Source organism: Drosophila teissieri, chromosome 2L (assembly GCF_016746235.2).
Source record: "Drosophila teissieri strain GT53w chromosome 2L, Prin_Dtei_1.1, whole genome shotgun sequence".
NCBI lineage: Eukaryota > Metazoa > Arthropoda > Insecta > Diptera > Drosophilidae > Drosophila > Drosophila teissieri.
In genome coordinates this window covers 7,960,424-7,977,378 of record NC_053029.1, presented here as the reverse complement: position 1 = coordinate 7,977,378, position 16,955 = coordinate 7,960,424, and the positions used below count along the sequence as shown (strand labels likewise).

At 39.3% G+C, this 16,955-nt stretch overlaps 2 protein-coding genes across 2 annotated transcripts; both read right to left on the bottom strand.

Moving 5' to 3' along the window:
• Nucleotides 1-994: 994 nt before the first annotated feature.
• On the bottom strand, nt 995-1,763 carry LOC122626466. Its single transcript, XM_043806739.1, has one exon. The coding sequence runs from the start codon at nt 1,670-1,672 to the stop codon at nt 1,010-1,012; it is 663 nt and encodes a 220-aa protein (XP_043662674.1). The 5' UTR covers nt 1,673-1,763; the 3' UTR covers nt 995-1,009.
• A 5,870-nt stretch (nt 1,764-7,633) lies between these two features.
• On the bottom strand, nt 7,634-15,528 carry LOC122611948 (slit homolog 3 protein-like). Its single transcript, XM_043785376.1, is given in 4 exon segments — nt 7,634-9,425; nt 9,428-10,092; nt 10,146-10,832; nt 15,518-15,528. Coding segments are annotated over 4 exon segments (3,150 nt in total). The 3' UTR covers nt 7,634-7,638.
• Nucleotides 15,529-16,955: the final 1,427 nt, after the last annotated feature.

The window sequence follows — 16,955 nt, the reverse complement described above, 5'->3', positions numbered from 1 at the left end:
GGGCAACGTGGGGGTGCTTGAATGTGGCGCGTGAGTGTGAGTGACATTAATGCGATTCCAGCAACTGTCAATCATATTAGTATTTCCAAAGCAATTGCCAAAAATAATGTTCGACTCTTGTTTTTCTAGCACTTTATTTTTATTCGCCCGCCCTTTGATGATCAGCCCAGTACTGAATTTGCAATTTAATCGACTGCATCTAAAAGCCTACAAATAAATTGGTGTAAATATTTGTGTAGGGTGTGAAGTACTGGAAATGAAATTTCCCTTCAAACTGAAGAGTCCCTACAAAACAATTGTCTTACAATGTAAAGAGTTATTAATAAAAATAATTGTAACATCTTTATACATAGTATGCAAAGCATTTTAAAGGAGCATTATATTTCTCAAAAGGTCCCTGACAATTTAACTATACTAATTAATCATTAGAATGTGAAATTGTAATCTTATTAAAGTTTCACAATTTTCCATTCCTTGTTTATTAACTATATTAACTTGAATAACTTGAAATGAACTATTTTGTAAGCGAAACGAATCCCGAACTGCCTTGCAATACGCTGTCAATTACCTAACGAATAAATAACACCCATGACACACTCATTAACACCATACCCCTGCCTCCGTATTCAATCGCCCCGATTTGGCAGTGGAGAATGAAATACAAACAGAATCGCTTTCAACATGTTTCGAAACGAAATCGAATGTCGAACGTTTGTCGGACAGATTAAAAATACAATTTACGGCAAATCAATTGCGGCTAACATGGCAACAAGGATGATGGCGAGGCGAGGAAATAAAGGCGAAATTAAAATGGCCACCGCAAGGAAAACAGTTGGAGCAAAAAATGAAAAGCAAACAATGGGAGGACCGAATTCCGGAAAATCGAAAAATGAAAGGCATACCGCGCCATCCCCCGATTCCCCACACAAAAACGAAAAGAAAGGACGACAACAATAAGGACAGCGATAGCAACAGCTGTTGGCATAAATTTGTATAAATAATAAACAATTTACGGGGACAACTCCTGAACGATTTCCGGTTCTGGTGCCGATTTTCCGTCGTCCATTTGATTCTCGGAATCCTGGACACCAACAGTAGGTTCACCTGGTTGTATGTCCCGTCGAGTCCTGTAGCGCAATTGAGCCTCGAATGCGTGTACTGATAGCATACGCTCCTGCCGAGTCAATTGGCAAAAGTAAATGGCGCCCCACACAAAGGTGCGCACAACATGAATGAAATCGAACACTGGTCCGGCAATGTCCTTAATCTTGCGGTGAGTGATCACCGCAAGCACAATAAACAGTGATGCCACGCCACTTAAGATGGTGCACAACGTCATCAGTGCGTAATTGCAACCAGATCTACCGCGGCACACAAAGTAGACAGTGCGGTAGGTCATCCTCTCGAGGCCACACCATCCCACCAGCAGGATTAGTTCGGTGAAGAAGATCGTGAGTGCAAGATCTCCGCAGGCAAAAATCCTTGGTGAAAACGGTTTCAATTTCTTGGGAATCATGTCTGAGTCCCAAAACAGCAGCAGTATGGCCAGTAGGCAGATGTACTGTCCAACGGGCGGAGCTGGCGAGCATTGATCCTTTGGCTGGGCCACGAAAAAGGATATGCCCAGGATGTTCAGCACACCACTAGCCACAATCGCTCTCGCGCTCACCATCTCCGGCTTAGTTACGTTTTCGCGATGCACAATGTATTCAGTTTGTTAAATTCCGTTTCGACATTCGAATTTTTTAACAGCCTACTCTTAGTTGCTGTCAACTGATAAACACTTTGGGTGCAATCTACGGGACTAAGAAGTCAAATGAAAGCCTGTCCTAACGCAACTAAAGCAACCTGATGGGTTGTTCCTGTTCCACCTGCTTTTCAGGAGTCGGAAAATACATTTTTACAGTTTCTGCATGAGCCGGCAGATTCTACCCACCTCATCCCATCTCTTAAACGCACACATTCGGGCTCAGCTTGGCCTTAACATTTATTGCATACTTTTAAGGGCCTTGGCTTACATAACACATTCTGAAGTGGCGTAGGTGAAATGATACTCTATCTATCTGTAGTTGGGCAACATGATGGCAGCAGTCCCTTTGATTGAGTCTTTTAATTGAACTGCATTCAATTTAATATTTAAAATTTAGTTTGTGTTAAAATACATGTTTATTAGGCTTACCATTATAATTACATATTTGTTTAGTTATTGTTCTATATTTTTGCATGTATGCAGTTAATATTTTGAATAGGTAATGCTTGGATTTCGGAAAATAAAGAGCATTAAAAAACCAGTTTGTAGGTAATTTCTCTCCTGCTTGTATCTGCTCGTTGCTCTCGTTGGAATTTATATTGGGCACTTTTCTGACGTCTTTCTGGTTTAAGTTTGTGCGATTTTGATTGGCCTCATAAATTATTTGTTGTCGGAAAAAAAACAAGTTTTAGTGCACACTTTGTGGCAGGCCCACAAACAGACACTTAATATGCTATCAAACAATTTCATGGGCGGCTTTGAAATTTGGCCATGACAAATATTTTGGAAAAGTCCAACACTTTAAATTATCATAGCCTTAGGCCTAGCCAGAGGCATTCCACAGGAGGGGCCATGAACACTAAACAAACATTGACCAAAGTCAATGGCAAAACTTTTCGGTGCAGCAATAAAAATCAACATTATTATGCTAATTGGCTTGGCTGCCGCGGAGCAGCAAATGGAGGCCAAGCCCTTTGGCATTTCCCGGTTGGGTCAAGATTTTAATCTCTAAATTAGTTTACAAAATACGTAAGTATTTTTCCACAGTTTTTCACCGAGTGCCTTAGGTCAGGTACGAACAATCGGGATGCTGAAACGCCTAAGAGCATGTGGTCCCTGTTGGTCTTATGGCGGTAAGGCAAAAGGTAAATTCTGGGTTCTTTTGTTAACTGCGTAAAGTTTTCACTTGGTAATTTTTCTTACCTTGCCTCCATTCTTTTGCAGCCAACAAATAATAAGTAAACATTATTTATTTTAAAGGAAGCAGCCAAAGCCGTTGTGCATACCTTCGGGCGTTTCAAAGTGGAAACAATACCGAAACGCAGGAAGTTGGCTTGTCATGGTCGCGGGCAGGACGTCAAAGTAATTAAACAAAAGTAATTAAGATTAGCGGACTTGGAGTAGCTCCGAGTCATCAGCCAGGCTCTCACCTCTTACCTCTCACCTCTTAGCTCTCAACCCGCCGCCATTATGCTCATTATCATTATCATAGTGAAGAGGGGCAGGCACAAAAGTGCAAAAGGGTAAGGTTCATGTTGAAGGCAACAATATGAAAAAAGAGCTGACAACTTTGACGTCATTATAGCTGGCCATCTTTCGCGGACACTTTATATATATAGAGCCCTTCGCCTCCTCATTGGAAAGCTTCAGGGCTATTTGGGGAATTATTATTGTTATGAAGAGTTTTGTGCGAACAAAGCTAATGATCTTTAAAGATTAGTTTCAAACAATAACAGCACTCCGCGCACTCACTCGAAACTGGACACGGACAATCAGCAAGGGGTCACGACCCCCCAGGAACAATCATCATCAGCCACTAAACTTAATCGGCAGCGACCCCCCAAAAACCCCCCATCGGCGTGCTTCATTAACTCCCACACACTCGTCCTCCCATATCAGTCCAATCCAATCCAATCCAATCCAATCCTTCATTGGCTTAACTCCGGGCTATCATCAACTAAAAAGAAAATCCCTTCGACTCTGATTCTCGGCCGGACCCATTCGCCAAACTTTCGGCCAACAACTTTCGCAGATATTTGGCCGCTTAAATTATATTTTCCGCTGCCAAAGGTCGGGTTTAAGCGTTGATAGGCAGCCCGGCCACGCACCGAACGAGATTTATTAGCATTCAAAGAGGCATTTTGGCCTGCCGCTTGTACACCCCTGGTGTATGGGGTAATTTTTCACCAGACCAACTTTTGTTTTGATTAAATGAAGCTTAACGAGCGACCGCACAAGCCACAAACAAGTACACCGGCAAAAAGTGCACTCAATTAGAAATTATATAAGTTAGTTTTTTTATAGCGCAAAACGAGCTTATAGTTGCAACTCACTTATATCCGTTTGCTGGTAAAATCTTGGCCTGCATAATTGTATTTATTATGCCAATATCGATTGTAAGTATTCGTAAGTAGAGTAGCATGTTTTGTTTATATGACTAGACTAATTACAGTTGTGTAAATTAACCTATTGGTGTATATATTTCTCTCACTGCAGCAGCTGTTACGTGTTACTCATAGACTGGTCTTAGCCGAGGTGCTCGTGGTGCTGCCAACTAACTAATGAGCTGATTTACAGCCCAACACGTCCAGGACAAAGGCCAAGGACTGCAGTTTGCCAAAAGGTGAGTGGCAGGGGAGTGGGAATCGGGAATCGGGAATTGGGACTCGGGACTCGGGAAGCGGGATTCGAGGTGAAGGGAGGTCGTATGACAAATGCGCATTTCTGTTATTTATGGTGACCGCAGGACAAGATGTTCTACGTGCGGTCATTAGGCCTGTAGGCGTTACCGCCTGGCCATATGAAAGCCATTTGTACTGGTTATCGATGTATCACGACCAACTTTGCAATGATGGTTGAAATAAAAGTTCTATAAATTGTAAGGCATATCTAGGATCCCTATGGAAGTTGCTATTACTGCAGAGGTCAAAGCTAAATGGATATTTTCCTGACCCATCAATCCAGTTTTTTTTATAAATTAAAGAGAAATCGTACCAAGCCGATGTAAAATAAATGAAATAGATTTCCCATTCGTTCGTTTATGTTATGCTTAGTTTATTAATCCGGTTAAATATTTTTGATTTTACATCTTATTTGCACTTGCGCCGCCATCTCTGCGATTATCCCTCATTAGCCTGGTATATACATATATATGTTTATACCTTTGCCAACCAATCAGACGAGGGACAAAAGCAATCCCGACGACCTAAGCCTCAACTGACAAATTGTAATTGTGTGACAAACAAGCGGAAATCGGCTTAAGCTTGCCTTGCCACAAAGGAAATCCGCAGAAGGTGGCGGCGGATGGTTTAGGCCACGACTTCCTTTATTGAGTTATTAGCCGCACAACGTGGCAGCTCGCTTTCAGGCCATGTGGCAAGTCAATTTGTCAGTGGAAAAAAGTTTCATCAGTCGCGCAAAGTCATGATTGCTAATAAAGTGCAGACAGATTTCGTCGAATTTTTTTTTTGTGGCCACGGTATTTGCGCCATGGTATTGACAACCGGTGGATATGCTAATTTGCATTAGCTCGCAATGATAGTGCAATTTTCTCTCCGGCTTTTCATAGGATGGTTTCAGGGCTTTTATAATGCCACTTTTTAAAGGGCCTACAGAAGTGAACAAAAAATGTTATATAAATAAAACTAAGCTCGACACCTGAGTAACACGCAAACAACAATCGCACATTCAGTGGAGAAAATTATGGGGAACAGTGAACATCTCAGAAAAGTATCTGTCCTCCCTTTTAAGTGGGTAGAAAGTACAAATGTTTTTCTGTATAATAAGCCCTCATCGACTGCCAGAAAAAGTGAAATAAAAAATGTTCAACTTGCTAGGTGCTAAAGGGCACTTATGCGTAACATTGCGTAAGTGCAGCTGTCAGATAAAACGAGGGGCTGCATCAGGGGGAAATGCAGCAAAGTGCATGCCAGCTTGAGTGTGAAAATTGCTGGAAAAATGAATGCATGCTTATGGGGAGTTGGTTTTAAATCCATTCCATTTTCGACTCCGTTGGGAAAATGGAAATGCGACGTCAGCCTGCGGTTTGTTCAACCCTCACATTACGTGATGTTATTACATTTGTTGGCCATAAAAGGGTCTACAAATCTCCGCCCATTAAACTCTTGATTCTTATCTTTAATCTTGTTTTATTACTCGGTCGAATTTCGGTACAAGTATTGTTTTCTTTCGTAAACTTAAATATCCCACGTATAAATCTCACCAGACAAGCCGGGGAAAAACTTTGCCGATAGTATTCCCCAAACTATTTTACCTCATTTGGGCAGTCCTCAGTCCTTAGTCCTTAGCAGAGAGACTAGACTGCAAGGCATACTTAACCAAAGTCGCAGACAAACTGCAAGAGAAATTGTGAATATATCTACACAGGAAAACAGGAACGAAACTTTCTATTTTCAATTTGCTGCAGACTTTGGCTAAGTACCAAAGAAGGAGGTCCAATATTTCCGACCGGGTTTGATTCTCCTTTTTTTTTTATTTTGTATAGCTCTGTCTACTTTAACTCGCATTGAACTGGAAGAATAACATTGAACAGCAAACAATCAGCAGTCAAAAATTTCATTGTTACGGCGGCAGCGGGAAAAAATAGCACAACAAGTAGAGGGGAAAAACAGGAAACTTTCGGACAAGGCGTGAAAAATACAAAAAGACTGTGAGAGAGAGAAAACAACTTTTTCCATGGTGAGAGAAAAACTTTACAAAGCAGCCAACAAAGTGTTGTAATGGCTGGCATCCAAGGGGATCCCCCGTCCAACGCTTGACTTTTGACCCAACGAAGCGAATGTGTTGCAACGACCTTTGTGGCCTTTCCGCCTCCGCCTCCTCATTCGCCTCCCCCCAACCCACCCACTCCGGTCACTCTTCCTGTTTTGGTCACATCCTGGCGCAACAGTCGACCACGCCCACTCGCCGCCTAGCACCTCTGGGATTCCCCCACAATGAACTTGCCCAGCGACGGTGCACGTTTCTGCTTGGGTGTGTGGTGTGCAGCAGGGGAATCCCAGGGAGAGGGTCACAGAGCAGTCATCTTGTCTGCCGTCTAGCCTTGTCAGTTTTAATGTTTCTGGCATTGAGCGATGTCTGTGATTTGAAAGAGTTCATTAAGATAGTTCCGTATGGCCAACAGGGAGCATTCATCACTCTCATATCGCATACAATGCGTCTATATATTGACTGACTTTCGGTACGAGTGTGCATCGTTTTATTATCCTCCTGCAAAAACTGACCAGTGTTTGTCTAGTGTGATTACAGAGGGTATATCCTGCCGTAAGACTTGCTAATTTGTAAAAACAGAGTACAAATGTTTTAAAAGGGTATACTAGATTAGTTGAACAGCAGACGGAAGCGTTTCCGACCATATAAAGCATATATATTCTTGATCAGGATCAATACCCGAGTCGATCTGGCCGTGTCCGTCTGTCCGTCCGTATGATACAGACTCCAGATAGATAGACGCAGCGCAAGTTTGTTGACTCATGTTGCCACGCCCACAAACCGCCAAAAACTGTCAGTAGTGAAGAGCATCCCGCACCACAGCTACACAGCTGTAACGGGTATCTGATAGTCGGGGAACTCGACTATAGCGTTTTCTCTTGTTATTTTGTAAATTTACTCACACTACCTAAATCCAGCCTGGTTCTTTTGTAAAGGCTACAAAACACCGCCAAAATTAAATTTTATTTAAACAATGTTCTTGGCCTTACTTAAATAAAAGAGAAGTTGAGATTTTCAAGCATTTAACAAAAGTATTTTTATTGCAGTTATATTTGCACTGACAGAGCATGGATCTGATACTATATTGTTCAGATTTGATAGATAAACGGGAAAAAAATATAATATATTTTTCATAACATATGATGTGTATTTTGTTCTTATACCTCGGTTTCTGCATCAGAACGTCTTCTCTTCGAGTGCATGGCATGTGGCATTGAATACATCAGCTTGTTCCAGAAGTTTGGATGATTTCTCTCCAGATAGGTGTTCAGCACCATGTACGCTTTCAACTCGCTGTCTAGATCATCGAAGTTTTCTACATCGGGATAAACGACTACGATCAGGCGCTTGCACCGATCCTTCGAGGTTGCATGTAGCGCCAGTCTGAACTCGAGGCGACCCCAGGTGGACTGGAGGAAGTTCTGCGTCATCAGGATGATAATGCGCCTTGAGCCCTGCACAGATCGGTTAATGCAATCGGGAATGCACTCGCCCACCAACCAATCTCGCAGGTAGAAACATAGCCTAAACTTGTGCTTGCCGTTCTCCAGGCGGTCCACGAACTCCTCGACAAGCTCCTCGTCCTTGTGGGTGAATGATAGGAAGGCATCGTATTTCTTCTCCTCGTCGAGTTCCCGGTGGGCGGCCAAACTGAGGCATATTTCGTGCTCGTAGAACCAGATCATTATGCGTTGCCTGAAGCAGACAAAGATGTTAAGGGACAAAGCAAGGATCAGCAGAGAGACGGTGAGGGAGGTGTAGTAGATATGGACCGAGGGGCATATATTAGCCTCTTCGATCTCAATCAACGATCGTCCAGTACCACTGCATTGAATAGCTGAAGCGTTTGCAATATTCTTCGCTTGCGCCTTTACGAATACCAGGAAGTCCTTCTCTTCGCAACTGCAAGTCCACGGATTCCCAAAAAGTGATAGTTTCATCTGGGATGAATTCATTCTTTTCTGCAGGAATCCCCGTGCTCGACCGTTTAGAGTCGCGAAGTTATTTTTACTGATGTCCAGGTGTACAAGTTTCTCTGGTAGGTGATCAATATCGGAAAGTCTGTTGTTGGCCAAATAAAGTCGTGTCACGTTTGAGTATCCTGGTAGCAAGCTGGATGGCCATTTCTCGAGATTATTTCTTTCAAAGATGAGAGTTGTTTGTCCATGTACTAGTGTGGGTAATGGTGGTATTTCGCGAAGGTCCTTTCCACTGCAGTCGATCATCAGTGTGAGCGATTCGGAATTGGAGGTGTCGACGCAGCAAATGCAGTCTGCAGGACACTTATCCTGAGTTATGTTAACGCGGCGCAGGGCTGTTTCGTATTCCATCGGCTCGTGCTTCCTGAGATAAGATAGGAAGGCCTTTTTCCTGCATTTACATTCCCAAGGGTTCCCAGAAAGTTCTACCTTGGTGACGTTCTCCCGATTTTCAAGGAAGGCTACCACATCATCATCCAGATAATTTAACCGATTATTGCGTACGTCTAGGTAAGTTAGGCTATTTGACATCAGATGAAGTGGAAGTTCTGTTAACAGGTTTTGGGACATGTGCAATTTCTGTATCAAGGGATAACCATTGGTTATATAATTTGTGGCAAAAATTATTTTATTTGCATCAAGATATAATGTCGTGTTGTACGGAATCGAGTACGGTAGCCTTGGATGAAACAGAAGAGTTAAATTCCGACAATTTATAATTAATTCACCCGTTTGCCGTTCGACACAACATGAGCATCTGTAAGGACAGGACGCGTTGAGATGGTGGAGAATAATTTCTTCTATCTCCCCCGAAAACTGCCAAATTAAGTCATTTAAATATTCCATTGCCTTTAAGTATTTATACGAACTGTCAAAGGCCCTTATCATTTCATCTTCATTTGCTTGTAGATATATATATATATATGCATATGTATATTGAACAAAAAACTCTCTCAAGGATGGATAAAATCTACGTCCATGTGATTCATTATGATGTCAAATTGGTATTTGTTTATCCGTAACAATTTTGCTTTATTCCCAAAGAAATCTTGTAAGTAGTGTTCATCGCAGTAGATAATCCATTTGTTGCCATACTGAAAGAAAGTATTAACACTGTGTAGATACTCAACCACCTGTGGGCTTAGGGTAGTAATATTATTATATCTGATGTCCAGATAGTAAAGACTTTCAGGCAGTTGGCTCACGCTTAGACTTGTTAGTTGGTTGTATGACACGTCCAAGGATTGTATGTTTTTATAGCCTTCCAATGAGTTGTAGGGCAGTTCAGTCAACAGGTTGCCGTGAAAGACCAGAAGTGAATGATCTTTTTTCGGAACCGGTAGCGATGGAATATTTGTGAGATTTTTCTGCAAACAATCAATTTCCAAACGTGACTCTTCTCGATCATATGTGCAATTGCATTGAAAGGGGCATGCAACCTTATTAATTCCCAATGTAAATGGACAGCGACTTTTGTATGGTTCACATATGAAAGCAGTAAGATTTGCAAAGGATTTATATCGGTTAACTTCTATGGTTTCAAGATTCGTGAATTTGTCAAAGTTTTTCAAGTCCACCACATTCGCTACATTCATAAAGCAATATGTTAATGATTCCTGAAGTGTAGAAGATCTGAAATGCGGGCACACATTAATGTTAGAAAAGCGACACTTACTTTTACTTACCTCAAAAACGATAAATCTTTTAAAACAACATTATCGAAAATAAGCCGACTTAAACTTGTTAAATTTTCAAATGTTTTAGCCGTCAAACCTTCTACATTTAATCCAGTAAATGTGACGCCGCTCATGTTATTTTTGCCATGAAAAACATTTTCCTCCATTGTTATTGTCGGTCTCTCAAAAATATTATTATAATGATTATAAATTTTGATTTGCTTGGTGTTGTTCATGGTCTTCCGAATGTAATTGTTTATAACCATGGAATTAAGTGGACTGTCATATGCATTTTTAAAAGTTACATTTTGCGGTCCATTTGCGTAATGTATATCCGCCTCAGTTATCACCAAGGATGGAAGGTAAATATTGTAGTCACCAATTTCCCGAATGCCAAGTAGGCCAAGATAATGTACGCCAGGACTTATTCTTATATCGACTTCACTTCGAATTCCATGCACAATAATTTTAACAAGTTCGTAATCAGCTTCATTAGATATTTTGTAAATATTCCAACGGTGAAACACTGGGTTTTTCCAATTTATTTGTAGAGTAGAAACATCTAAACTCATTTCATAATCTTCAGTGGTTACAATATTATCCGTTATTGAGCACGATCTGTTTTCGCCAAGTTCACTGAAATAAATTTTGCAGTAGTCCTTTCTAATGTTTTCCAATTGCTTGGAACAGTGAATTCTAAAATGTTGAATGAAAATAAGCAAAAATAGAAATCTTATTTGACTCGACATTGTACGATGTTGCCCGGTCCGAACTTAAAACTGCACTGAAGTGGCTGGAATTATGATTTGCTTTTGAATACCAAAAGGAAAATTAATAAATCCACTGGGAGCAATAGGAAAATAGTTTTGAAATTAGAGGCTCACCCTAGATTGATAAAATAATAATTTATTGAATGGACAAAAAAGCGCAATGGTAAGAATTTTAGTTGTGTTCCGACTCCCTGTTGGACAATAAAAATTAAACCGCTCAAATCTTACACTTTTGAAAGAGTAACCCGTGGTGCCGTGTTCTTGGTCCCGGGTGCGGGGTTTTTTTGTGCGGGGTGCCGGGTGCGTGGTTTGTGGTGCGGGGTCTGCGGTGCGTTTTTGGGGGGACGAGTATACAAAACTAACACGCTTCAATTCTTAGTTTTTAATTTTTAATAATTTTTAATTTTCATTTTTCATATGATTATTTTTTCCGCATTTTTTCTACTGATATTCCGGAAAATGTTAAAATTTCTCGTTAGCACTTCCACTAGCTGAGTAACGGGTATCAAATAGTCGGGGAACTCGACTATAGCATTAACTCTTGTTTTAAGAATCAAAACCTTTTTTTGTGCAACTAAAATATTATCTTTGTAAGCCCAATAAAACAGTTGCACTTCGAACTCCGAAAAGAACTTCTCAATTAACCTTCTACCAACGGACCAGCTTTGCTAGCCCAGTCAGCCATAAAACGCAATTATCACCCTCAATTAGATGGTCCTGCATCAGCGAAAATCGAATAAGCAACGCTTGCAAATTGAATATCTCAAATTAATTGCACTTTTTTCGCTCAGCATACGCACATGGACTTGAAATGCAATGCAAATAAATTTAATTAACTTGTCTAATTAAATGCTTGGCTCCAAATAGCAATATCCAGCAAACCAACGGAAAGCAAAAATGTGTTTTGATTTTGTTTTCATTTTATCTTAATTCGATTATTATTAAAAGGGTTCAGCGTCAGCCGAAACGAGCCAAAATGTTCGACAGCGAAATCTGTTTGCAACTCGAACGTTGAAAGGCGATTTTGGGGCATGGTGTTGCTGGTTGGACTCTGTTAACATTTTTGTCGCGTGTTTTGCGGTCTGTTGTTGTGGTTGCGGTTGCACGCAAACAACAAGCCTCCGAACATAACAAGGATACCGGGCACATCCAGCAACCGGCAGCAACAATAACTACCAATGGACAGCATCCTGCGTCCTTTGGTTGGCTTAAACCGAAGGTGCTCCTCGGCTCGCTCTGTCGGCCGTCGGCCGTCGGCTCGTCCTCCGCCTGTTATCACTCGGCCAACGCGGCGTATACGTAACAGCACTTCCCATTCGTTAGATTTTCCCTTATTGTTGTTGGTGGAAAAGCCAGAGCCCGGCTCTGTGCGAGCATTGAGTTTAGTCGGCAAATCAGTTTCGCTACGGATTCTGCACGAAGCGGACGCGTTTTATCGGTGTTGCCCCGAAAACATGTGTGTGTAAGATCCCCGGCTAATGGAAAGTCGTACTCAAGTGTCATGTGATCGATGGAAAATTAGAAGCATCTGACTAACGTGATCGTGTTCGTGATTAGAAATGACATACAAATTCGAGCATTTTGCTCATAAAATTTAAAAAATACCGAAACTTGTAAGCATTTCACTTATAAGATAGTACAATTTGTCGAAGTGGGAGCATATAGCATAAGTAACAAGGAATTAAGCAAATAAACTTAATATTTTAGTTAGTTTAGGGCTCTCATAGTTACACTCAATGTACTCAATACATATTCTAAGTCTAAATCAGAAGAATAATTTGAGCATCAAGAATAGTTTCAGTGCCTGTTTTATTCACACAGTTGTTAAAATATGGTAGTTCAAGTTTATTAATTTCTAAAATATTCAATTGTTACATAGTTTTTGAGGACTCAATTAAATGGCATAATAAGCTATACAAAAAATTATGTAATTACAATTGAAAGATCCAAATAAGAAGACCTTCATTCGTTGAGTTCGATCTCATATCTTGAGCGGTGAGGACCTTTTCTGTGGTCTCCCACTTATGGACTAATCTAGTTTTTGAGGACTCAATTAAATGGCATAATAAGCTATACAAAAAATTATGTAATTACAATTGAAAGATCCAAATAAGAAGACCTTCATTCGTTGAGTTCGATCTCATATCTTGAGCGGTGAGGACCTTTTCCGTGGTCTCCCACTTATGGACTAATCTAGTTTTTGAGGACTCAATTAAATGGCATAATAAGCTATACAAAAAATTATGTAATTACAATTGAAAGATCCAAATAAGAAGACCTTCATTCGTTGAGTTCGATCTCATATCTTGAGCGGTGAGGACCTTTTCTGTGGTCTCCCACTTATGGACTAATCTAGTTTTTGAGGACTCAATTAAATGGCATAATAAGCTATACAAAAAATTATGTAATTACAATTGAAAGATCAAATAAAGACTTCATTCGTGAGTTCGATTCATATCTTGAGCGGTGAGGACCTTTCCGTGTCTCCATTATATAATTTTTGAATAAAAAAAAAAATAAAAAAATTATTAAAAAAAAAAAAAAACTTCATTCGTTGAGTTCGATCTCATATCTTGAGCGGTGAGGACCTTTTCTGTGGTCTCCCACTTATGGACTAATCTAGGAGGCGGGGAACGATCTCAAGTGGCGGACTCATGTGGTGTGCACTCAGATTATATGTTTTCGGCACTGCACCCATGACGCCTATTAGATTACAAAATATAAAATATAAATTTATGACTCTCGGTTCAATTACACGAACGGAGCCCAAAATTGTATGTCTTTAAATATTAGTGGTCGTCTGAACAACAATAAACAACAATAATTTTGATATTAAAAAGGATTAGAGACTGAAGAATCAGAAATCGAGAGGTACGAAAATCTTTAAAAGTGCGAGTGATGGTTTTGATTCCGTTAAAGCATAATTTGAATATAGTCTCGCTATATATCAATATCTAATATAATATATATAGTTTCAATATAATGATGTAGAATGGGAAAGTGTGGTCCTGCAGATCAATTGATTGCAATTTAAGCCTTCGAATTATCTTAGTGCTAGGAATTCAAACAGCTGAACACTATTTTAAGGCTAACCACAACTACAATCCAGTGCACAAACTCACATCTCACTTGTCAGGCACTCGAAATGGGTAAACAATTAACAACAGTTAACTCTGCTAATGCACATTTCATGCCAACAAAAAGTAAACAAACAGCGAGACTAACTACAGGACCCTCGAAGTCCTTAAATCCCAAAAGCCGGCAGATACGCACACAACGCCACTTTTCAATCTCTGAAAAATTCCCTAACAAACTTATAAGCGAATAAATGAATCCACCAGAGTTCAGTTTTGGGACGACTCGAAAAAAAAGTAGTCGAAGGGGAATTTTGTTGCGATTGGTAAAGGACAGCAGTTCTTGCCACTGCAACGCAATGCACAACACACAAACACAACCGAAAACAGCAGGGCAAATATAAACAAAGAATTTAGCTTAAAAATACATTAACTCACTGCATCCATGAGATTCAGGATATGCAGGGAAAAGGGCCAGGACCAGACTGCCAACTGCTGGAAACTTGCATACTTAATGGGGTAGGAGATAGAATCGGGCAACGCAGAGAGTACAGTGAAGCTTATGTGCTGCTGGATACAACTTTATTCCAAATGCAGAATAATTCATTGTGTAGGAAAATTGTCAATGCTTTGCTTTACTATTTATAAAAAACATCCGTACAAGAAAATATTAAAGAAAAAGTGCTACAATTTGAATAATATTTGCTTAATGCTTACAATATTGGCAACTGAAAAAATCATTTATTTAATGAAACTTAATAATACTTACAATGGTTCAACTATTATCGTTAATATATTTGAATTTTTGGTCTAAATAGCGTAATACCAATTAATATATCATATACATGAAAAATATCTCAAGAACCATATGTGAAAAAATTCCCCATATTGGGTATCCACTGTAGAATGGGATGTTTTGCATTCAGGCATCATTGCAGATCAATGGCAATATGGAGCTGATACAGTTTGAGTAAGACACGTAAACACACAGAGCAAAAGAAGGATGCGAAACTCATGGATGTCAGCTGTTTCAGAACTTTTTTCAGCAGTCAGTGGAGGGCTTATTGGTTCTTTATTTATTTCCATCCTTTTTGAATTCTTTTTAGAGTTCAGCTTTGTTTCGTTTTGTTTGCCGTTTGCAGTTACAGGAACTTTACAAATTGTGCAGCGTAAAACAAACAAAATTGCGAAACTATGATGCTGCTGATGATGATGGCGAAATTATGTGTGAGCTTTGATCAAAAGTGGATATTTATTGGTGCATTTATTTGGTAATATTGCACTTCTTCTGAAAATATATTAAAGTACTGTATTCAGAAAAAATCAGTAATAAATTGAGTTCGGACAAACGCGCAGCTGGATCAAAGAGAGAGTTAAGAAAGTCCAATTACATTTGTTTTTAATATTTTAATTTTTATTGTTGGCATTTAAAATCTGAATAAAGTTGGAAATAATTAGTAAAAGGTGTAATCCTTCTAGCTTTTTTATCCTTGATGGTGTTTTTAATGAAAATATATTCGGCCATAACTAAACATACCTTAATTCCATTTCGGCTCCTTTTTGCTACTTTTTTCCCCTCCATTACCACAAAACCATGGAAGTTAAAAGCTGTCAGGCATTAACAGAAGCTTAGGAAAAATCACCTGAGAGCTAGGAACATCTTGCTTGGGCTAATGGCAATGTCAAGTCTAATTTACGTTTACTCAGAACCTTTTATAAAGTTTCAAACTCTAGATTCCCACTATAAAATATTATAAGGTATAGTAGGTTAGACAGCATAACAAATTTGTATCCTTCATCTACACACCCGTTTAGTTAAGCCCCTCTAATCCTCCATCAATTATATGCCAATTTGTTATACCAAAAAGTTATCATTATAAAAACAGCCAAAAGCAAACAAACACTAAATAGCCCCATTAGAATTTAATTTCCTAGCATAAAAATACAAGAAAAACACATTCGAAACAAGTTCCTCCCACAACAATTTATTAATTTAATTACAAACACTTTGCCAAACTCATAAAAAAGTGCATAAAATTTGTTGGACTTCTTGTTCTTGTTTCTGATGGTAAATCTGTTTCGGTCCATACCAAAAGAGCTTTATCATGTGTGCGTGGTTTTTGGGGGAGGAGATGGCGCCAAAATTGCTTAATTTCATAAGCGAGTCATAAGGGAAAAAGTTTGGTCTCTGTCTCTGTGTCTGTGTCTGTGCAAGTGTTTGACAAGCTGTGTGTGGACCCCCTAAAAAGCTGAAGGCGACACGCTCAAAAGCCATAAAAAATACAATTTTTAAGAGAAAGTTTTGGATGAGATGGCCAAGAAACAGCAAGCAGAGTTAAGGACTGCGCTTGACGCAACTCTATTTCAAAGACCTATGCATTTAAACTACAACTTAATATTAATGGAGGTTTAAAATTTGTGAAATTCGATTTTCAAAAAAATTATGCCTACTAGTAATCAAACTAAATTGCAATTATCAATTAATCTTAATTTTAGATGTTTATGGAAAAAAAGTTGGTCAAATAAAGTGTGTTTTCATATCAGTGGGGTTTTTTAAGTATGATTGTGCTTGATACGATATGAAATACAGCCAGCCTTTGATTAATATAATATATACATAGCTTATCAAGAAGATTTCAAAATTTTTTAATCAAGAAGATCTTAAGATCTCAAAACTATAAATAATGCTTTACATAGAATGTACAGATAAAATTGAAACGCACTGTACGCCTATCATAGGATGCTGTGCACATTTCTTTTAGAAAAACTTAAGATACTGCGGCATAAACAAAAATTAAGTTGTAAAAGTAGAAAACGAATAGTCAGAGAGGAAGGGAGCAAGAGCAGCAACCAAAACTTAAGATAAACAACAAATGAAAAGAGCATTTAAATTAATTGGCATAAACTTGGCTGTCAGCACATGCGGTATAGAAACTTTATTTCTCCAAGACTTCATAAAGTTCGCAGACGCAAGT

Excerpts from the sequence above, each read along its gene's own strand:
- LOC122626466 (XM_043806739.1), bottom strand. The coding sequence starts at position 1,672 with ATGGTGAGCGCGAGAGCGATTGTGGCTAGTGGTGTGCTGAACATCCTG.